Source organism: Chionomys nivalis, chromosome 7 (assembly GCF_950005125.1).
Source record: "Chionomys nivalis chromosome 7, mChiNiv1.1, whole genome shotgun sequence".
Classification (NCBI taxonomy): domain Eukaryota; kingdom Metazoa; phylum Chordata; class Mammalia; order Rodentia; family Cricetidae; genus Chionomys; species Chionomys nivalis.
This window is the reverse complement of record NC_080092.1, coordinates 83,174,118-83,197,078: the sequence shown is the minus strand read 5'-3', so window position 1 is coordinate 83,197,078 and position 22,961 is coordinate 83,174,118. Positions and strand designations below refer to the sequence as shown.

The following is a 22,961-nucleotide window of genomic DNA, read 5'->3' as shown; positions in this document are numbered from 1 at the left end:
AGATAGCCCATATGTGGTGGCATTCCTCTCCATGTATCCACCCTCTGCTTCACCTCCCCAAGCCCTCCACTTGACTTTTGAGAAGAAATGAGAAAATGGACATGAAATGAGTGTACACATAAACACGTGTGAACATAAATACTTACCAGCTTGTTTATCAGCTGTGGTGTGTAGAATATTCTAGGAAGCTTCACTGTTAGTGAGGCCAGCAGGCTCCCTATGATCCCATTTTACAGACAATCCCCTCTTGACTGGTCAGCTGGGGACGGTGACCCCCCAGTGAGAGATAGGGTGGTGGCCGGGAGGTGAGCCACTAGGGCCTATCTAGAAGGCTCGCCCCAACTGCTAACTTGTCTTCGTTCTCTTCTCCCTGCTAATCTGCCCCCTTTTCCTTGACTTAAAGGTGAGAACAGCCAGGAGTTCAGCCCCACCTTTTCGGAGCGCATTTTCATCGCAGGGTCACAGCGGTACAGGTGAGACAGCAAGCTGCCGCAGCTGGGAGGGAGGGGTCTGACACCAGGCCACCTGCCAGCTGCCTGCCCAGGCCACTCTCACCAGGCCTCTGGCTCCCGGCTTCAGCACCTGGGCTCTGCTCCTGGCAGCGGCCCAGCTTTCCTGGCCCAACTGCTCTCAGCCAAGTCAGCCTGGCAGAAGCTGCCTCTGGCTCCCGTCAACTTGACATTTTATTTTTGTTCTCCTCCAAGTCCTTGATATACCCCTGCTTTCCCATCAGCAGGGAGGATGCCGGGAACAGCAACTTCCAGTGGTGACTAGCCATGAGCACGGGCCAGAGGGAACATACTTGCCATTCTATAGGTCTTATCTGGCCCTGGCCCTCTCCCCGGCCCTGGCCCTGGCCCTGGATGAGAGCTAGGCCAGGTTCGTCTGTCTCCAGGCTCCCCATTCTCCAAAGATGAGATTTGATCACAGTCGGCCCCAGACATAGGCCCTTCTTTCCACCAGGAATTAGAGCATTGGCGTTTGGAAACCGCTAATGATCGAAAGGGGTCAGGGTGGGAAGCTGCTGTTCTCCTTAGGGCTTAGGCATTTCTTTATGTTGCCTCAGACACCTTTTGGCCCAAAGAATAAGGTTTTTGCTGAATCCTCTTCTTTTGGCTGCCTGAGAGGCTTACAGGCTCCTGTCACTCCAGGGGCCGATTGTGGGGGTAAAGTGATGCAGAGGGGCTGTGGCTGAGGCTGTAGCCAGTGCCCCCTCCCCCGCTGTTTCATAGCAGCCCCCTTCCAAACCCTCTCCTGAAACCAGTTCCTTTAACACCTGACAGGGTAGGAGCCCGGCAGATCCTCAGTGGCTCCACCAGCCTAAAAGGGCGTCCATTTGGCAGCTCCTCGTGTCCCGTGGCAGCTAGATATCTCCAAAGGCTAAGGGTAGAGATGACAGAAACAAAACCACTAAGATCTGTCAGAGCTAAGGTGCCTGCCCCAAGAATGGCCCTCTCTGGGTCAGTTCACCCATGGAGCTGGCACCCGGAGAAGGGCTGAGGGTCCACCCCAGCGCCCAGCAATAAGCCTATAGAGCAGCCTGCTGAGGGGCCAGGCATTAAGGCTTAGAAACTGTTCTCATTTAGACCCCATCTCCACCCCATGTGGCAGGAAATACTGTGCTCATTTCCTAAGGGAGAAAACGTGGTATTTCTGGGGCTTAGGAATGTGCCCACACTATGTAAGTACAGAGCTGCCACATCATGGCATTTTGGTCAGTAGTGGGCCACGTACATGACAGTGGCCGCACAGGCCCATAGCACCTCGTAATAAACAGCAGTCCAAGTTTGTGCTGGGATTCGCGTTCCTCACATGCGTCCCCTGTCATGTCATTAAGCATGCATGACTGGAATGATAGAGCTGGGGTTTGCACTCAGAGTCTCTCTGACTCCACAGACAGTCCAACTGTTCCTCTTCTTGCTTTCCTGCACTCAAAATGTGGATCTGCCCCCTTTCTGACAGTCAGTCTGAGAGCCTTGACCAAATCCCCAACAATGTGGCCCACGCAACTGAAGGCAAAATGGCCCGTGTGTGCCGGAAGGGAAAGCGTCACAGCAAAGCCCGGAAAAAACGTAAGAAGAGGAGGTCGAAGTCACAGGTCCAGGCAGGAGTGGCCTTAGCCAAGCCCCTGCCCCGAACTCCTGAGCAAGAGAGCTGCACCGTCCCTGTACAGGTGAGACCCTCCACCATTGTCCTGGTCCCTGCTTTGGGTGTTTGGACTGGGACTTGTGACCCCTGTATTTTTTCTGCAGGAAGATGAGTCTCCACTAGGCACCCTCTATGCCAGAAATGTCTCCCAGTTCACCAAGCCTCTGAAGGAAGCAGACCTCGGGCACCTGTGCTGTAAGAAGCAGGGTGAAGGCCTGCGACCGGTGCTGCCCCGACCTGAGCTCCACAAACTGATCAGCCCCATGCAATGTCTAAACCATGTGTGGAAACTCCACCACCCGCAGGCCGTAGGCCCCCCACCCCATTCTACTCACCCTTTCCCCTACAACAGACTGCCCCATCCCTTCCCATTTCACCCTCTGGAGCCCTGGAGACCCTATCCGCTGGAATCCCTCTTCCTGGACAAACTAGCCGGTGTAAGTGGCCAGCAGCCCCTGCCCGGCCCACACCTAAGCAAACTGGCCTATGGAGACAGCCAGAAGCCCCTGCCCGGACCACACCTGGAGTCCAGCTATCCATCTCGAGGTGCCCAAGAAAAGGTTCCTGTGGAGGAGTACCTGGTCCATGCACTACAAGGCAGTGTGAGCTCAGGCCAACCCAACAGCCTGGCCAGCCTGGCTAAGACATGGTCATCAGGGAGCTCCAAGCCTCAGAGGCTCAGCCCTGAAACTGAGGACAACGAGGGTGTCCTGCTTACCGAGGTAACCAACCCCCTAAACTCCCGCACCCATATGTCCAATAGCAGCCACCTTTCTGGCGATAGGGGTGGGGGCGGAGCTTGCTTTGGAGACAAAGTGTCGCTGTAAGCCAGCAGGCCCTGAGGAAGGGTTCCTTCACACAAGAGTCACTCGTGCCCATGGTAATAAATCAATTTGCTCACTGGGGATTGAATCGGGATTCTGTTACCATGACAAAATGCTAAAACAGTCAACTTCAAAGGTTCATTTGGGCTGAGAGTTTCAGAGGTTTTGGGCTCAGTACATTATGACTGAGCACATGATGGAGCTGACTTACTGACATCACACAACCAAGAAGCCGAGAAGATGAAGGGTGTGATCCCGACATTTGAAGGGTGTACCCCAATGGCCTAACTTCTTCCCATTAGGCCACACCTCTTAAAGGTTCCACCCAACCAAATGCCACAGAGTGATCTCAGCTTTACCATATGCAGGCCGTCCTAAAGCCGTCCACCCGCAGCCTTGCTTCCCACAGCCTTTCCAGATGTCTCTCTTCAGTCCTTCTGGGTAGTTTCCCTGTGGCTGAATTGTGTGCGTTTGATGAAAACATCCTGGCGAACAGAAGGATGCCGCCCGCCCTCTCCCCCTTCCCTCCCTTTTCCTTTAGTTCTCTGTCTAGTAACTTTGCAACTTGAAGCATCTTGTTCTATTGCTGGGTTTATTCTAGTCACTTTTAACATTGTCCTTAGCTCGGTTCTCTTCCCCCTTCTAGTTACCGAGTTACATTGTTCCATTATCAAGGCAATTCAGCTTTTCATTCCAGGGCTCATCGCCCCCACTCCCACCCCCCACCCCCCACCCCTGGGCAGTCTGTGAAGGTCACCTTTGCCTTCTTATTCCTCTCAACCCCTTTGGTCTGTCTTCCATACAACCCCACCTGAGAGCTGGTAGTATGTCTGGGTGTGACTGTTCAGCACCCGTAACTCTAGTAAGGACTGCTAGCTGGAGAGCCTTCCTCACTGTCCTGGCCATTGGAACTGACTCCCTCCTTTTCAACCCTAGAAACTCAAACCAGTGGATTATGAGTACCGAGAAGAGGTCCACTGGGTGACACACCAGCCTCGTTTGGGCAGAGGCTCCTTCGGTGAGGTTCACAGAATGAAGGACAAGCAGACCGGCTTCCAGTGTGCTGTCAAGAAGGTATGCCACACCCAAACTTCCAGCACTTGGGAGGCTGAGGCAAGAGGATAGCCATGAATTCTAGGCCAGCCTGGACTATGGTATGAGACCCTGCCTAAAATTTTTCTAAAACATACATAATTGGTAGAACATCAGAGAGTTGGAAGGGAAACCACACGAGGGCTGCCGCATTTGGTCTCAGCAATATTGTCAACAACAGTCGTGGGGTGTCCAGTGCTCTGCCTTGATGGTTGGGTCAGCTGGAGTTGGAAGGGAACAGTCTGTCACATGACCTGGCCTGCTCGCTGCCCGAGGTATGCATATCTGTGAGAGGCAGTAGAGGAGCACGCAGCTTGGGTCTGGATACAGCCCTGGCCGCTGAAGACGCCAGGGCCTGTAGGGGCAAGTCCAGACCTGGAAGATTCTCCAAGTCACAGACAGTGTGTGCTGAACAAAACCCTCATGCCACATAGTGGGGCCTGGCACAGGTGGTGAGAGTGGTGACCTCCACCTGCCAGGTGTCTCCTGCGAGGAGGCTAGACACTGGACATTACACCTGCCTCCCATGGCCAAGTCCTAAGGGACTGGCAGGCCAGCATGTGGAAATGCACTGGGCTGGTGACAAAATCAGGGTCCAAATCAAAATGGGTCACAGACTGTAGCTTTGGAGAGAGGAAGGAAAGGAGAATCCTGTCCTAAGGACTTGATGAGCAGCAGAAAGCTCGAGACACCTCCCGTGTGGCTTGCCCAGGAGCCCTGGAGCTAGGCTTCCCCTGCCATGTCGCATTGTCCCAGCTGCGGATCCTCAGATCTCAGTAGTGTCATCTCTGCTCCCTCAGTGTCTGGCCTCAACCCCTGCTTTGAAGGTCCCTGCTCTATTGGAAGTCTGCCTGTCCCTAACCAAAAAGACTAAGAACCTGAATTTATGTGGATCATTTTGGGAAATATTAGTTGAGGGATTTTGTTGTTCTGTGGGGAGTTGACCAGGCGAAATAACTGGCTTTATATCAGACACGCTGATCCCCAAAAGGAAAAAGACCAAGAAATCAAACCACCAAGACCCAGCATATTTTAGGTATCATGCAGAATGAGCCCTGCCACTTCCGTCAAGGCTGCCCTTAGCTTTGGGGATGTCTCCAGCTGGGATGTGAATAAACCTAACTTCCTGGGTTTATACTTGAGCCAGGCTGTGGCTGGTGTCAAACCTGAACGTTAGAGTGGTGGAAGAAGAATCTGTTCGTTTTACCTCAGAGTTCATACAGACATGAAGTGGTCGAGTACCATCCTCACCCTCAACACAAGCACACACTGAAGTCTTGCCAGCGTGGGTCATCTTACACTTGGATGCCAGGACCACAGGCCTAACCTCTTTAGCCACAGGTCCCCTCCCCAGTCTACCAGAGAAGGCTCAGTTGTCCTTTCCGAGGGGCAGGGGGAGGTGGAGGAGAGTGGGAAGTGTCCTAGAGATGGATGCCCAGCCCTGGGAGCTTAGTCACCAGCTTCTCAGCTGTCCCTCTGCTGAGGTCCTCAGTCCCAGGCAACAAGGTAAACAGTCTTAATACATTCCTCTTGTCCTGTGTCCAGGGCAGTTGTCAAAGCTCCAGGCAGAAGGCCTGGACTTCCCAGGGTTCTATCTGTCCACAGTCAGAGCTCCTACCTCCTTCGTCCAGCTCGCAGTGGAGCAAACAGCCCATCCTTTCTATCGGAGGAGAGGCTTACGGCTTGCAGTTTGTCCTGTACAGTGTTCAGTTCTAAGAGCACATGAGGGCTAAGTCCCCTGAGCCGGGAAATATAGATCATCTTGGGGCATTTGCCTAGCAAGTATGAGGCCCTGAGTTCAAATTCCGATACTACATACACAAAAAGTTCCCAGAGTTCCCTGGCAAAGGCTTGGTGAGTAGGGACAGGAGACATGGTCTGGGAATCTGAGGTCAGGCCCATGTCCCTTTAGTGCTCCTGGGAAGGATCCTGGACATGAGAGGTTACATAATACCAGCAACCCCTTGGTCTTCCTTCTAGAACATCCATGAGCTTGGGTCATATGCTTATTGGCCACAGGTCTAGCCCTTAATGTGAAATTTTGTTTTGTTTTTAATCTTTTATGGTTTTTTTAATTAATCTTTTTTTTTTTTTTTTTTTTTTTTTTGGTTTTTCGAGACAGGGTTTCTCTGTGGTTTTGGAGCCTGTCCTGGAACTAGCTCTGTAGACCAGGCTGGTCTCGAACTCACAGAGATCCGCCTGCCTCTGCCTCCCAAGTGCTGGGATTAAAGGCGTGCGCCACCACTGCCCGGCTTAATTAATCATTTTTATGACCTATTTCTGTGTATGTTCGAGGGCACGCATGACATGAGGTAGATGTGGAGGTCAGAGAACAACCTGGAATAGTCAGTTCTCTCCTTCCACCGTGTAGACTGAACTTGGGGTTAGCAGGAAGCAAGCACCTTACCTGCGGAGCCATCTTTCCAGCCCCCCTTTCATCTTTAACTAAGAACAAGTGCAGCCTCTCCACAAATGAAGTGATGCCAAGCAAATTTCCCTGCTCCCCACTCCTGTCCTCAAAAGTGCCATCTGTCATTGTCTTTATACTCTATGTAGAAATTTGGCTGTTTCTTTTATGAAAATGAGATCCAGTCCTAGAGGTTAGCCCACCACCACCCACTGAATACACCCTAGGCAGGATTTCTCCTTGGTTCACATAGAACGGTCAGGCTTTTTAAGCAACCAGTATATAAGTTCTCCCTGCCAGAGGATGGACTTACAGGATCCTTAAATCCTTGGGACTTGACCCAGAATGTATTAGCGGCATGGGCACAGTTTGATGGCAGAGGGACTGTGTCGCTCAGCAGATTCTCAGAGGACAATTGCCATCTGCCCTCAACAGGGTGAGGAACTGTTTGTCTTAAGACATCTGGCCCAAACACAGGATTCTGGGAGCCTCCCTTTGGCTCTGAACTAGAATAGTGCGGCACTGGCCAAGTCAAACCAGCTGTCGTGGAGCACCTGCTCTGTGCCAGATGCTGTGCAGAGACTGGGGACAGAGCTGTGGATCCAAAGGAACTGGTGTTTTGAAGCTTTATTTGTGAGTGTGCCCCAGCGTGTGTGTGGGGGGGGGAAGTCAGTGCTCTCCTTTCAGTTAAAGGCAGCATGCACTGTATGTAGGGTGTGTGTATGTGTGTGGTATTGGTGTGTATATATGTGTGTGTATGTGGTGTGTATATTGTGTATATGTGGTGTAGGGGGATGTATGTATTGTGGTATGTGTATTTATATGTGGTGTGTGTATGTGGTGTGTATATTGTGTGTGTATGTAGTGTGTGGTATGTGTATGTATGTGTGTGGTATGGGTGTGTGCTGTGGTGAGTGTGTTGTCAGTATTGAATCAGGGTCTCACACTTGCTAGCCAAGTGCATTCCAGTGAGCTCTGTTCCTAGCCTCCCCAGCTTCCTTCACACTGCAAATGCTGGGATCACAGGTGTGCAACGCCGCCTGGCTTTCTGTGTGGCTTCAGAGATCAGATCCAGATCCTCAGGCTCGCTCTGCTGGCACTGTCACCTGCTAAGCCATCTTCCTGGCCAAAGCTGGAGTTTGTAGCAAACCCAGGCTTTTACGTAGTATACTGTTGAAGCAGCGTCAGCTGTGAGCCCTTGTCTAGGAGCGGCAATCGAAGGGGACTGTCCGGAAGAGTTCTTAGGCATCTTTGTCCCATCCTGTAGTTTATAGAAACTTTCCCATAGTTTATATTCCTGAGATCTTCAGAACTGTAGAGTTCCTTGCACCCCCTTTTTATTGACAGAAAAATAGATTTAGTTTGCTAAAGAAAATGAGTTTCAAGGAGGAAAAAGCCACCAGGCACAGTTGCCCGGGGAATGAAGTGGAGGGAAGGACGTTTGCACTTGGCAGTACATCAGTGCTGTCTGCAGGCCTCCCTGGAGATGCTGCTTCCGAATATATGTAAATATGGCCAGGTGTCAAGGCTGAGCCCGGAAAATTCTTCCAGCGATACAGCAGCTGGCAGCCCTAGGGCCAGGCCTCCCCAACCACAGTCTTGGTTGTGGCACTCTGTTCTCAGTGAGCTCTTTGTGCTGACGTCAGATCCCCATCAGTGAAATGGGAGTGACCATCTACCCCTCTGTGGACTATGGTATAAAAACAGTGCTGAGCAGTGCCTGGCGTAGGTTAGTGAACTTTAAACGTTAGTTCCGACTCAGAGCCCAGCACAGCCCAGCACTGTCTTTGAGCGGGAGGACGCTGAAGAGTCAAGAGCTGGTTTCCGTGGTTTCTGGCCATGAGGGCAAGGGGCCTTCCCCGCTGGACTTCATGGGATGACTGCCCTTTTACCTTGCTTCTCACCTAGACTGCAAAATGACTTTTTTTTTCTTTTTTTGAGATTTCCCATCCCACCAACCTTGGTCTGTATTGGGAATGATTCAGCATTGCTGGGATGCTAGAGCAATGGTTCTTTTTTTTTTTAATATTTATTTATTTGTTATGTATACAATATTCTGTCTGGCTGGGCGGTGGTGGTACCCGCCTTTAATACCAGCACTTGGGAGGCAGAGGCAGGCGGATCTCTGTGAGTTCAAGACCAGCCTGGTCTACAAGAGCTAGTTCCAGGACAGGCTCCAAAAACCACAGAGAAACCCTGTCTCGAAAAAATATATATATATATTCTGTCTGTGTGTATGCCTGAAGGCCAGAAGAGGGCACCAGACCCCATTACAGATGGTTGTGAGCCACCATGTGGTTGCTGGGAATTGAACTCAGGACCTCTGGATGAGCAGGCAATGCTCTTAACCTCGGAGCCATCTCTCCAGCCCTAGAGCAATGGTTAACCTGTGGTTCGCGGCCCTTTGGGGGCTTGAATGACCCTTGCACAGGGTCACCTAAGACCATCTGCATATCAGATATTTACATTGTAATTCATGACAGTAGCAAAATTAGTTATTAGGTAGCAATGAAAATAATTCTGTGGTTGGGAGTCAGCACAGCATGAGGAGCTGTACTAAGCGGGAGTCACAGCATTAGGAAGGTTGAGAACCACTGCTCTAGAGAGTGAGTTAGGATGGCCCACCAGCCTGCTTCAACATCCTGGGCCTCTTAGTCATGTCTTCATGGTACCCAGGCCTCTTCTTCAGTCCTATTCTTGGAGGTACACGAGATTTGACATGTGCCACTTTCTGGTGTTTATTTGGTGTGTTTACATTCATTAAATGGTTAAGTATATCCTAAAACTTATGATCCATTGAAAAACAAGTTATATAAGTTGGAAAAAAATGTGGCATTTTTTTTCGGGGGGGGGGGTGTCGAGACTCAGTACCCAAGTTGACCTAAACCTTAACTACATAGGTGAGACTGGCCTCAAACTTGTGAACCTCCCTCCGAGTTACCGTTGGTGCAGTGAATGGGCCTTCCTGAGCACTCTACAGTTTCTCAGACATCAGAATCAGACTGGACAGTCCCACCTTTCCTGCCTTCCATCGTCCCCTAAAGTTCTTTATGTCACAAGCGCCAAAGGCCTCGCTTTGTGAGGATTTAACAGTGGTCAGTGTGGGACTTGAGCCATCTCAAACAAGGAGCCCCACAGGCACTGGACATTCCCATTTTCTCCGATGCAGAATCCTGAGGTACCTTTCGAGGCTCTCTGGGGAGCCCTAGGAAGCTTCACTTCACATTTTAGGAGTGATTAGCGGAGGGACATTGCAATTGGAAATCATAGGTGAATCGGTTTCAGTCAAGTTCATCAGTGTGTTAGAGGAAACACGGATCAAAAGTCAAAGTTCATGTGGGCTGAATGATACCATACTTTAAGTAAGCAGAAGAGAGGCATTTTCCATTGATAGGCAGAAGTCCAAAAAACCCCACATGGGCAGAGCTCCTGCTTGCCCTGTCAGCAAGTCTGGAAACATAAGCTGGGCCGGACTAGTCTGTCACTGCTGTTGCCCCCTGGCGGTGCCGTTGCAGAGGCCCTACAGCAGCCAGCACGTTCAGGATAGGATTTTGTCAGCTCTTTGAGTTGGCCAAAGGAAGTGGGAAGCCAGCTCTGCCCGAGTGTCCTTGTCACCAAGCATGGACGATCAGAGTGGGCAACCCCCATCTCTCTGAATCCTCACACTACCCTGGAGCAGACAGCGTGTCCCCACCTTTTTATGAATGGCCTAAACAGAATCTAAGCACAGAGACTGTATCCATGGCCTAATGCTTCCTGCCATGCCAAACTGTCGGTCCCCACAGATAGGAGTGGGTGACTGCAGACTTCCACATCGCAGTAGGAGGGGCGCTGGCCACCCCTTCCCCAGAAGCCTTCTGTGTACTCAGACGCTAGGGAAATCGCTACAGAATAAACGGTAATATAGGTACAGGCCTGTCTACTTGGATAGTTTAGTCCTTCGGGAAACCACTGGGGCTAGGGAGATAGTTCAGTGGCTGACGTACATCATGAGGACTGGAGTTCAGATCCTCAGAACCCACATAAAAGCCAGGCAAGCATGGTGACCACCTGTAATCCCAGAACTCGGAGGCAGAGATAGGAGTTCCCTAGACACTAGGCAGAATTAGCGCGCTCTAGGTGCAGCAGAGATTTTACCTCAATAAAGTAGAAGACAACGGAGGTAGACACCAGTGTCAGGCCTCACAATACATACACCGTACACACACGGGGAAAAGAAAAGCAGGTAGTTATAATAAAATTGCTACAAGGGGGACCGGAGAGGTGGCTCAGCAGTTAGGAGCACTGTCTGCTCTTCCAGACGATCTGAGCGTGGTTCCCAGCACCCACAAGGCAACTCACAACCTCCTGTAACCCCAGTTCCAGGGGACCTGGCGTCCTCTTCTGCTCTCCTTAGGTTCCTATATGCATGTGGAACAGATACGTGCACACGAGCACACACACATAAAGTTACAATTTTTTAAAAAACAAAATTACTACAAGGGATGCCAAGGATCCAGTGTGGTGGTTCTCAACCTTCCTAATGCTGCAAGCCTTTAATACATACAGTTCTTCATGTTCTGCTGACCCCCAATCGTAAAATCATTTTCATTGCTGCTTCATAACTGTAATTTTGCTACTGTTATGAATCGTAATGTAAATATCTGATATGCAAATGGTCTTAGGAGACCCCTGTGAAAGGGTCACTCGGCCCCAAGGGGTCGCGACCCACAGCTTGAGAACCACTGATCCAGCAGCTCCTCACAGAATCGAGCATGGTGCCATTTCCTTATTATCCTAGTACTAGGTCTACTGAGGCAGGATTGCAAGTTCAAGCCGACCTAGGATACATAATGAGGCCCTGTCAGGGCCAGAGGGTGGGGAGTGAGGATTAACCTCATGGCCTAGAGATTTTCCAGACCATTGAGCTCGGGGGAAAGAATGTGTTTGTCAGATTGAGGGTGAACAGCATTCCAGGAACCTGGAAGAAGTGTGACTCTTTTTGATAGTAGGCACTGTGGAACTGGAGTCTCACACCAGGGGGTTATACATGGCACACAGCTTAGACCCTGAGGACCTGGCAGGCCTCCGTGGTCCTGCTTGGCCTGGACGTCAATTCCGGGAGCAGTACCAGCAGGATGTAGACCCCAGCCTGCCCCCCCTCACCCTGACTCCAAGTCCTCTGGGTTCTTTCAGGTTCGACTTGAGGTGTTCCGGGCAGAGGAGCTGATGGCCTGTGCTGGCCTGACTTCACCCAGAATTGTACCTCTCTATGGAGCTGTGAGAGACGGCCCTTGGGTCAACATCTTCATGGAGCTGCTAGAAGGTAAGCAGACCGGTCCTGTTTTTTTTTTTTTCTCTCAAAATTTAAGACCAAGAATTAACCCCAACTTTGCCCTTAGTCTCTAGTCAGTCCGCACGTACCTCCTAGCCCCCTTCGCTCTTGCCCTTGGCTTGCACGGAAGCCTGGGAAAGCCCCACATGAAGACTGGCTGTTCATTTCCTAGGTGGTTCACTAGGCCAGCTCATAAAACAGAAGGGCTGTCTGCCCGAAGACCGAGCGCTCTACTACTTGGGCCAGGCCCTGGAAGGGCTGGAGTACCTCCATATACGAAGGATCCTGCATGGCGATGTCAAAGGTAAGGCCTTAGTCACCAAGGTCCTGGTCCCGACAGGCTCTTCCTCAGGTCTTTCTGCCTGACTTCCTCCAAGCTATGGGCCTGAGTCAGCCAGCAGGGCTGTGCGTAGTGGGGAGGGAATGACGTCCTCCGGCCCTCAGTCTGGCACTGTCGTCTCCATGGTTCACAGAAAACGGAAGACTAAATTTCTGCCTCCTGATAACCTCGGGGGGAGGGCAAGGTGCCAAAGAGACCACTCCCTGGGAGAGTGGTGGTGCCTGTTGCAGTAGGCCCATCCATGGCAGCCCCACCCCACCCCCTGCTTTCCGTGACTAACTAGACTAATGGGAAGCAGCAGCTGCCATGGAGGTCTGGCCAGACAGCTGCCTGACAAGAGGCCAGGTCAAGCAAGGCTAGGGCGGGCTGGGGCCTGGAGCCTGCAGTGACTCACCTGTCCCCTTCTCCCTTTCCCTGGGTGCTGCCTGCAGCTGACAATGTGCTCCTGTCCAGTGACGGGAGCCGAGCTGCCCTCTGCGACTTTGGCCATGCTTTGTGCTTACAACCTGACGGCCTCGGAAAGTCCTTGCTCACGGGTAAGGCCCCGTTCCCTACCTCATGATCTCGATAGCCAGTGGCCATCACTCAATATTAGTCTTATACCCCTGTGCTTTCCCTGTGGGAATAAACGTTGTGACCACATTATGGCCCTACATAGAATTCACCCCACAACCACCCTCAGTTATTGCAGGGTTCTGGTGGTGCATAAATACAGTAATAGACATCAGATGTTCTTGACTGTGTGACCTTACACAGCAAGGCCCAAAAGGCCAAAGACCCTGCCGAAGGTCCAGGCTTTGTGGTCCTGGCTGGCCTAGAACTCATGTAGTCTGCATGTGTCTGTCAGCGATATGATTTCTTCCTTCTGGCTCTGTAAAACTCCACTGTGCATATCACCACATGCTTGTCCATCCATCTGTTGACAGGTATGTAGGCTGGTCCCATGTCTTGGCTAGTTCCAAATATTGTGAACAGTTCGGTGTCTCACACCCTGTTCCCTCACTGTAAAAACAATCCCTGCCCATTGGAAAATACTCACTATAACAGAAAAAAGGAAGCATTCCTACCTATTCCTCTTCCCCAAAGAGAAAACCATAATTTACACAGTTCCATACATTTTTTATGCCTTCTTAAAACCATTTTAATTCAATTCTGTAACCTGTTTTCTCCACTAAAAAGTATTGAATATAAGTAAGGTTCATTTAAAAAAAAATTCTACTTTTTTTGGTTTTTTAATGTGTGTATGCAAATGTATGCAGGTGTCCTTGAAGGCCAGAAGAGGGCATCTGCTCCCCTGCAGCTGGAATTCTAGGCACTGTGAGCCTCCTGATGTGGGTGCTGGAAACAGAACTTGGTCCTCTGGAAGAGCAACCAGAGCTCCTTGCAGAGCCGTCTCTCTAGCCCCCAAATGGTTCTCTTTTGGCCAAAGGGAAAATAAGCTATTAGAAGTCTGAGCATCCCTCTCCAAAACTACTCTGAAGCTGCAGCTTCTGGGGTGTCTGTTAGACTCGGGCACACTGGCAGTGTGGAGGAGGCCTACAGCCCACCGCATTGTCGTACACAGACTTGGGGCCCATCTCCAAGACTGCCAACCCATTCGTTGTATATTGGAAACATTGTTAGATTTAAAAAAAAAAAAATGAAAACCAGAATGCTTCTGCCCTCTTGTTTTGGATAAGGACACTCAAAGCCTGTGTCCCGCACAGGCAGTGCAATGCTAAAAGCTGTATGGGTGATTCTATTGGTCTAAACTAAACATCTCTCTTAAAATGACATTAGCAGTTCTTTCGATAATTCATTGCAAAAATAATATCCTTTCTCCTGTTTTTTTTTGGGGGGGGGGCGGGTTTCAAGACAGGGTTTCTCCATAGCTTTTGGTTCCTGTCCTGGAACTAGCTCTTCTAGACCAGGCTGGCCTCGAACTCACAGAGATCCGCCTGCCTCTGCCTCCCGAGTGCTGGGATTAAAGGCGTGTGCCACCACCGCCCGGCTTCTCCTGTTATTTTTTAAGAATATTGAGCAAAAATGTCGACTTTAAAGCACCAGTATATAAACACTGTTAGGCCAAGCGGTGGTGGTGCACGCCTTTAACCCTAGAACTCAGGAGGCAGAGGCAGGCGGAGCTTGAAGTTCAGAGTCAGCCTGCTCTACAAAATGAGTTCCATGACTACATAATGAGATCCTATCTAAAATAATAATAATAATAACAATGTTAGTCAAGCCTGTAATCCCAGCTACTTGGGAGGCTGAAACAGGAAAATTGCAAGTTCAAATCCAGTTTTAGCAACTTAGTGAGATCCCATCACAAAATAGTGAAAAGAAGGCAGGCTATTGCTCAGTGGTAAAATGCTTGCCAGGCATGCATAAGGCCCTGGATTCAATCTCAAAAATTGGAAGGAGCTGGGCGGTGGTGGTGCACGCCTTTAATCCCAGAACTCAGGATGCAGAGGCAGGTGGATCTCTGTGAGTTCGAGGTCAGCCTGGTGTACAAGAGCTAGCTCCAGGACAGGCTCCAAAGTTACAGAGAAACCTTGTCTCAAAAAAAAAAAAAAAAGAAAATTGGGCCGGGCGGTGGTGGCGCACGCCTTTAATCCCAGCACTCGGGAGGCAGAGGCAGGCGGATCTCTGGGAGTTCGAGGCCAGCCTGGTCTACAAGAGCTAGTTCCGGGATGGGCACCAAAGCTACAGAGAAACCCTGTCTCGAAAAACCAAAAAAAAAAAAAAAGAAAAGAAAAGAAAATTGGAAGGAAAAAATGATTACATCATTTTTGTGCATATGAATTTCCTGGGTTTCATATGGAGCAGGTTGGAGTTTTGTTTATTTAGCATCTTTGTTTTATTTTGTGTTTTTATTTATTTTATGTATCTGTTATTGATGTGGCATTCCTAAACCATTAATTATATGGAAACAATGCAGCCAAGGTAAACATAAGTGGCTCATGCCTATAATCCTAACACTTGGGAGGCTGAAGTAGAAGGATTCCTGTGAGTTCAAAACTAGCCTGGGCTATAGACTGAGATTTTGTTTCAAAAAAAAAAAATAGCCAGGCATAGTGGGGCTTTAATCCCAGCACTTGGGAGGCAGAGGCAGGCGGATCTCTGTGAGTTCAAGGCCAGCCTGGTCTACATAGCAAGTTCCAGGACTACATAGAGGCACCGTGCTTCAAAACAAACAAACAAAAGAGCAAAACCATGATCCAGTGAGCTGGCTCAGCAGGTAAAGATACGTACTGCAGCCGGGCGGTGGTGGCGCATGCCTTTAATCCCAGCACTTGGGAGGCAGAGGCAGGCGAATCTCTGTGAGTTCGAGACCAGCCTGGTCTACAAGAGCTAGTTCCAGGACAGGCTCCAAAAAACCACAGAGAAACCCTGTCTCGAAAAAACCAAAAAAAAAAAAAAAAAAAAGATACGTACTGCAAGTTTGGTGACCTGAGTTTGGTCCCCAGAGCCTAAGTAAGGATGGATGAAGAGAACCAACTCCACAGAGTTATTCTCTGCCCTCCACAGGTATGTCATGGTTCGTATGCGTGTGCACACGTCCACACAATAAGAATGTAATTACTTTTAATGTAAAGTACGTCACCTGGGGACCCAGGAATTAAGTATTGTGGGCACTGCATTCATACATAACGATTCTGTCTCTGGCGCTGCTTTCTCAGGGGACTACATTCCTGGTACAGAGACACACATGGCCCCAGAAGTGGTGATGGGGAAGCCCTGCGATGCCAAGGTGGACATCTGGAGCAGCTGTTGCATGATGCTGCACATGCTCAATGGTCGCCACCCCTGGACTCAGTACTTCCGAGGCCCGCTCTGTCTCAAGGTCAGTAATGGCCCCAGAGCATCTGTGAGAGGTGACCAGGCCACAGGCCTGTGAGGTTTGTTCTTCTGTGGCAGATGGGAGTAATGGCAGGGGTCTTCTGCCATTACTGTCCACTGGGCTACTTCACCAGCCTCCTTTATATTAGGCCTGGGAGACATGGTGTCTTGTTGCCAGGCTCTGTCCTGCCCTATTTGGATCCATATTTCCCTTTCTAGAGAGACTCTCTCCACTAACTGTGCCTCAGCCCTCTCCCTTCTTGGAGTAGATCCCCAGACTAGCATAGAATTGTGGAGAGTAACAAACAAGGCTGTTAGCCAGAATAGGGAAACAGGTCTTGATGTTGTGTTTTGGTCTCTAGATTGCCAGCGAGCCTCCACCTCTGAGGGAGATTCCGCCTTCCTGTGCACCCCTCACAGCCCAGGCCATCCAAGAGGGGCTGAAGAAAGAACCTGTCGACCGAGCGTCTGCCGTGGAGCTTCGGGGGAAGGTGGGCCAGGCATTACAGCAAGGTAAGAGCCTTGTTGGCCTGAGCTGACAGCAACCCACGAGCAGAGGGAAGGTCAGAGCTGGGAGCCTCAGTTTTCCATCTTCCCTCCAGTGCTGGGAAGATTGAGGCAGTAGTTAGGGCCGATGCCAGACTTGAGAGATGGAGGAGGCTGGCCTGTGACATGGACTCAGAGTGCAAATTAAAACCATACCCATAGTCACTCAACTATAAAGGACCAGAAGGTTGCTAGCACCGAGTGCTGGGGGACTGTGGGGCAGCCAGACTCCTGGTCACTGGAGGGCATAGACAGGAGGCTACAGCCATGCTGGAGGGAACCTGTTAGCACTCAGGCAGACCTTCGTACACCTGGGACCAACCCCTCCGCTCCTGGTGCGCTGCAGCCCTGATATTAGAGGGAGTTGAATGTGATTAAGAGTCCCTCGCGGGAGAGCGGAGAGGCGGGTGAATGGGGAATGGAACATTGCCCAGCACTTACACCCACTCAGTACTCACAGAGTATCAGGAAAGCTCTGAAAGCTGCAGGCAGTGAGTGCTAAGGGAAGAGGAGAACCCATAAGAGGAGGCCTGGCACACAAGAGCACTATTGCAAGTTAAAAATCAATAACGAAAGCAACACACATTTTAAACTAGGAGTGATGACTCATGCCAGGAATCCCAGCAGCTAGGAGGCAGAGGCAAAGAGGATTGCTGGACTTTGAGACCTGAGATATAAAGTGAGACGTCGTTTTTTTTTTTTTTTTTTTTTTTTAAAAATCATACACACAAATAAAAATAAATAAAAAGGGACTGCTAAATGTGACGGTAACACCTTTATTCCCAGCACAGCCTGGGCTACTGAGGAAGGCCCTGTCTCAAATAGGGAGGAGGGAGGTCAAGTATGGAGCATAATAGAATGTAGTCCAGCAGATGGGAAGGAAACCAGCAGTAGCTGAAGGAATAAATAGTGGGACTGGAGAGATGGCTCCACAGTTAAGTGTACATACTGCTCTTCCAGAAGACCTGAGTTCAGTTCCCAGTACCACCTGTGACTGCAACTGATGCCCTCTTCTGGCCTTTTGTGGGCACTGCACTCACATAACCAACACATACATACATACATACACACATAGTTTAATTGTTTTTCATTGATGGTCCATCCTTGCCCAGGCTGGTGTCTGCATCCCTGCACGTTTCCCGCTCACCTCGGATGCCTTCTCTCTTACAGTGGGAGGTCTGAAAAGCCCTTGGAAAGGGGAATATAAGGAACCAAGACCTCCACCTCCAGACCAAGCCACCTGTCACCAGACCCTACACACCCCACCGAGGGAGAGCCCACCAGCCAAGGCCAGCACAGACGGGGCCTCTGAGCCTCGGCCTCCTCTGCCTCCAGAACCACCAGAACAGAGCAGAACTCCAGCCCTGAACCTCAGCAAGGAGGAGTCTGGCACATGGGAACCCTTGCCTCTATCCTCCCTGGACCCAGCCCCTGCCAAGGGCCCCAGCTTCCCAGACCGGAGAGCAACAGTCCCAGAGCTGGAGCTGCAACAGCTGGAGATGGGTAATAACACTTGACTGTGGCTGTGCACAGGTGTGCTCGCGCGGGAACACACACGCACACACACAACAGCTGGAGATGGGTAATAACACTTGGCTGTGGCTGTGCACGGGTGTGCTCGCGTGGGAACACACATGCACAACAGCTGGAGATGGATAATGGCACTTGGCTGTGGCTATGCATGGGTGTGCTCACGCGGGATCACACACGCACACACACACACACAACAGTTGGAGATGGGTAATGACACTTGGCTGTGGCTGTGCACGGGTGTGTTCACGCAGGAACACACATACCCAGGATTTTTGTTGTTGTTGTTCCCAGCCTCGCCTTTCTTCCACCCCACTCCTGGCAGGCCAGCTCCTGCAGGTTGTGCAGGAGGAACCCTGGGAACCTAGCGACTTCTCCCCCTTCAAAAGCCATCTTCCTCTTTCCCCCTGCAGAACTGTTTCTCAACAGCCTGTCGCAGCCCTTCTCCCTGGAGGAACAGGAACAGATTCTCTCTTGCCTCAGCATCGACAGCCGCTCGCTGTCGGAAGACAGTGAAAAGGTGAACTGCTCAGCAGCTGGGCTTGGGCTCGTGGGCGGGGCGGGCGGTGACGTCACCCCTCCTTTCTTGGAGGGACCCTTGCTCCCCAGACTGAGACAGTATGCCTTCAGCACACCTAGGAGTCAGGAAAGGCTTTACGTAAGAGGAAAGTGGGGAGGGCAGCTTTGGTACCACACAGAAATGCACCTTCCCCATCTAGCCTAGGACAGGCAGGTCCTGACCTAAGAGAGGCCCAGGTCCTCTTGTCCCGACCAAGGGCAGAGACAGTTTCCTGAGTGCAGGACTGAGTGTGTTCCTGCTCTTCTTGTGTTCAGAACCCATCAAAGGCCTCTCAGAGCTCACGTGACACCCTAAGTTCTGGCGTGCATTCGTGGAGCAGTCAGGCAGAGGCAAGAAGTTCCAGCTGCAACATGGTGCTGGCCCGGGGGCGGCCCACGGACACCCCAAGCTACTTCAATGGTATGGTCTGCTTATCCCCTCTTGCCAGCCCACTCCTGCCAGAGACTAGGGAGGGGTGGATAGAGAGCTCACTGGCCTCTCCCCATCACAGAGGGGTCAGGGAGGAAGGTGTGTGCCGCCCAGAACCTTACATCTTTGCCTGGAAAGTTGGGTTTAGACCGAAAGCCCTGCCTACTCACAAGGCTTTCCAGACAAGGAGTGGAGAACAATTGTACCCCCTCTGGCTACCAGTAGAGCTGCAGGAGGCTGGCAATATGGGGAGGAAAATGACCAGAAGCTGGGTGGGGAGGAAGCAGCATACCCAGGAGCATTTGATCGGGAAGTCAGCAGTGAGGGGTCATCTCCTGAGATCTGAAGAAGTTAGACAATGAGAAGACACAAATGCCCCTTTTCAAGCTTGGTTGCACAGCTGTGTTAGAGGTGCACCTTGTCAGTTCATAGGTACCAGCCCTCCTCAGGGTCCCTCTGACTCACATCAGGCCCCATAGCCATGGCAAAGGCACTTTAGCTCGGAGACACTTTACGTTGCCTGTCGTCTAATTTAAGAGCGTTGAGAATGGAAGCATGATGAGCCCGCTTCCTGTCTGGACTAAAATTGGGATGGTATGACTCAAAGGAGCTAATGCTCAAGATTCATCAGAGATGGCAGAGTGTAAGCTTTAGGGGTGGTAGTACTTAAATAAAACGTTCACTGAGTCAAGATGGGTAGCCTAATTTGTCTGTTACAGATCTAGATTTCTCTCCTTTTTTTTTTTTTTTTTAGAAGAAAAAAAAAACAACTCTGTTGAGTCTTGAATTTTCTGGAATTGGCATGTTAGTTAAAAAATATCTGCCAGGTGTGGTAGCGCACACCTTTAATCCCAGCACTCAGAAGGCAGAGGCAGGCAGGATTCAAGGCCAGCCTGGTCTACAAAGTGAGGTCCAGGAAGGACAGCCAGGGCTGTTACACAAAGAAACTGTCTCAAATAAAGAAGAAAAATAAATAAACATAAAAACTATTTAATTGTGCCCAAAGTTCTCAGAAGGGACTCACAGGGGCTTAGAGGATGCTCAGTGGTAGGGTGGCTGTCTGACGTCCTTGACACTCTGCCAGAGAAGCAGCAGGGATTGGGGTCTTAAAACTCATCTGTACCCCTTTCCTGAGAGGGTTTAAAATGGATTCTAGGAAACTACAATTGCACACAATTCATTATATTATTTATCCATTTTCACAGAAAAATGTGGAGTAGTCAGGAGTATATTAACTGAAAAGGACTTTGAAATGACAAAGTCACTTGCCACCCCTCATCAAATAGAGGGCTTTGCCGAGAGGTTCAGTTAATGCCACTTTTAGGAAGATTAACATTAACCCCTCGTGGGTTTTGCTGTGGCTGAGGATTGAACCCAGGGCCTTTGTGCGTGCTGGCCAAGTGCTCCACCACTGAGCAGACCCCCACCCTGCATGTGTTACACTAAAAGAGGAAGTTAGTCTGTGCTATTTGGGTTTGTAGAAGACTTTAAAATGGCCACATGTCACCACATCTGCCTCAGTTGACTGAACTTTAAAAAAAAAAAACAAAAAAGGAGGAGGAAGAAGATAGCTGGGCAGTGGTGGCACATGCCTTAACCCCAGGCAGAGGCAGGCGGATCTCTGTAAGTTCAAGGCCAGCCTGATCTACAGAGTGAGTTCCAGGATAGCCAAAGCTACATAGAGAAACCCTATCTTGAAAAACTAAACAAAGGGGAGGGGGGGCTAAATGAAGGAATTATGAAGAGTAAAAAGACAGACAGACAGACATGGTGATAAACCAATAACTTAGTCAAGGGGAGGGCATTGTCTTCCGTGCCTTTTTGCTGTCCATCCTTTGGAGAGCATTACTTACCCCTGGAAGCTGACCTCAGCTCTTAGCAAGGTGCAGGCCAAACTCCAGGCGTTGCTGGCCGGGAAGTATTATTAGGGCCCCTTAACCTGAATTTCCTCTCTGCGGCTTCAACCCAGCCGGACTGCTCCACTCTGTGAACGCAGCGTGACTCCACAGAGGTTGCCCCTGCCCGTCCCGGGCCCCTGCTCCCTGGGTGACCAGCCACTGCTCTGCCCTCACTGTCAGCCTTGCCTTCTAGGCGTCAAGGTTCAAATACAGACTCTCGATGGCGAACACCTGCACATCCGAGAATTCCATCGGGTCAAGGTGGGAGACATTGCGACTGGCATCAGCAGCCAGGTACGGACACAAGTCACACTTAGGGACGGAGTTCTCCAGGAGGAAGCCTTTCAAAAAAATAGAAATGGCACCCTGGAAGATAGGGGTCCATGCCTTAGCTGTCCCCGGGGTCCCGGGGCTGTTGAGGGGGGCTGTTGAGGGTCTCTGAACCTACAGTTGGGCTAGGAAGGACTCTTCAAGTCCTCCAGAGTGAAGGACAGGCAAGGCTCTCCGGGCCACCGTTTGGCTGCAGGTGCCCGAGCATGTTTGGGGACCATCCATTTTACCCTCCAGCTGGGTTCTCACCGCCACTGCTTTGCTCCCCACAGATCCCAGCCACAGCCTTCAGCTTGGTGACCAAAGATGGGCAGCCTGTTCGCTGTGACATGGAGGTGCCCGACTCAGGCATAGACCTGCGGTGCACCCTGGCCCTTGATGGCAGCTTCACCTGGAGCTGGAGGGTCAAGCACGGCCAGCTGGAGAACCAGCCGTAGTCCTGTCTTCCACCACCAGCTCCATTCTGCCCACGGCAGGCTTCCTTTGAATCTCAATACTCAGTGCTCTGAGATGCTGGCTGAGTCTGCTCAGGGAGATCTGCCAGCCCCTGGGTTAGCAGTGAGACCAGGGCTTGCAGCAGCCACTGGAGCAGGTAAAGCGCCTCCCAGGATTTGCCTCCTGAGTGCTGCTGGCCTCTGGCAGGAGAAACCCTTCACTCATGAGGAGACAAGGAGGAAGACGGGTCTCATCCCCCAGGAAGAGAGCCAGTGCTCTCTGTGATGCTCCAAACGAGACCCTCGTGGATCAGTCAGCACCTGCCACCAGTTGGGGTGCAGCTTCTAGCCTGATCAAGAAGAACAAGTACCTAGGAAGATAGATCTGGGTTCCCGCCTGCCTCATGTAGGGCAAGGCCTCAGGTGTGCCTGCCCAGGGGCTCGTGGAGCTTTCGAGCCCTTGTCTGGCCTCCCTGGCCATTGACTAGTGTGAGACAGAGCAGGCAGGAAGGATGCTAGCACCTTGGTAGAATGCACCACACCTTTGGGTTATTGTAGTCCAGGTCCTGGGTTGAGCTTGTTCAACCAAGGACCATAGAAGGTATCAAAGAGAAGCAAGTCTCAGGCCTCAGGTTTGTGGCTGCTGGACACCACTCGTCCTCGGAGCATCAGGCCTCACTGAGGCCTGCCCTTTGGCTAGCTGGCACCTAGACCCTCATCTGTGGAACTGAAGGATGACATGAGACCTAACAGGAATGGTCTTCAAATGACAGATGCTAAAGAAAGCCACAGATGCAGGACTTGCCATCCGCCAAGGCACATAGACAATACCTGGCACGCCAGCTTCATGGTGACAAGACACTGTCAGCAGCACTTTGCACTCTGATGACCTCAAAGCACTTTTCTGGCTGCCTTCCAGCAGAGCATTGGTTCTGCATGGGCACAAGCAGGCCAGGGGATGGGGAAGGGACTGTCTTGCCCCTTCATCCACACAGGCTTGACTGCCTCAAGCCTCCTTCAGATTTAAGATGAGCATCCCAGCCCCATTGCCCTAGCCAGGCTTTTCCTGGTCAGGGTTGGACTCATGTAGCATTAAATTAACTGTGAATCATTGTGGGGAGGGGCACAGAGACCCCCCCCTCTGGAGAAGCTCATCCCCTCCACCCCCAGCCAGCCAAGATAGATCCTGTCCAGCAATTCGCAAGGCTACTCCTGGCCACAGCCCTAAAGAACCGCAGCCATGGCGCTGCATTTGGGGTGTGCCTGAGTTCTGTAAAGCAATAAAATTTGG

General features: G+C 51.0%; 1 protein-coding gene across 2 annotated transcripts in view; it reads left to right on the top strand.

Annotated features, from left to right (window-relative positions):
- Window positions 1-22,959, top strand: part of Map3k14 (mitogen-activated protein kinase kinase kinase 14) — a 47,423-nt gene extending 24,464 nt beyond the window's left edge. For both annotated transcript variants that reach the window (XM_057776697.1, XM_057776696.1), the window contains exons 3-16: window positions 404-473; window positions 1,963-2,173; window positions 2,253-2,870; window positions 3,909-4,046; window positions 11,647-11,776; window positions 11,958-12,089; window positions 12,557-12,661; window positions 15,785-15,948; window positions 16,307-16,457; window positions 17,661-17,993; window positions 18,434-18,540; window positions 18,855-18,999; window positions 21,100-21,200; window positions 21,509-22,959. In XM_057776697.1, coding sequence (XP_057632680.1) covers window positions 404-473; window positions 1,963-2,173; window positions 2,253-2,870; window positions 3,909-4,046; window positions 11,647-11,776; window positions 11,958-12,089; window positions 12,557-12,661; window positions 15,785-15,948; window positions 16,307-16,457; window positions 17,661-17,993; window positions 18,434-18,540; window positions 18,855-18,999; window positions 21,100-21,200; window positions 21,509-21,673 — 2,570 coding nt within the window. In that variant the 3' untranslated portion in view covers window positions 21,674-22,959. The remainder of the gene's footprint in view (window positions 1-403; window positions 474-1,962; window positions 2,174-2,252; window positions 2,871-3,908; window positions 4,047-11,646; window positions 11,777-11,957; window positions 12,090-12,556; window positions 12,662-15,784; window positions 15,949-16,306; window positions 16,458-17,660; window positions 17,994-18,433; window positions 18,541-18,854; window positions 19,000-21,099; window positions 21,201-21,508) is intronic.
- Window positions 22,960-22,961: the final 2 nt, after the last annotated feature.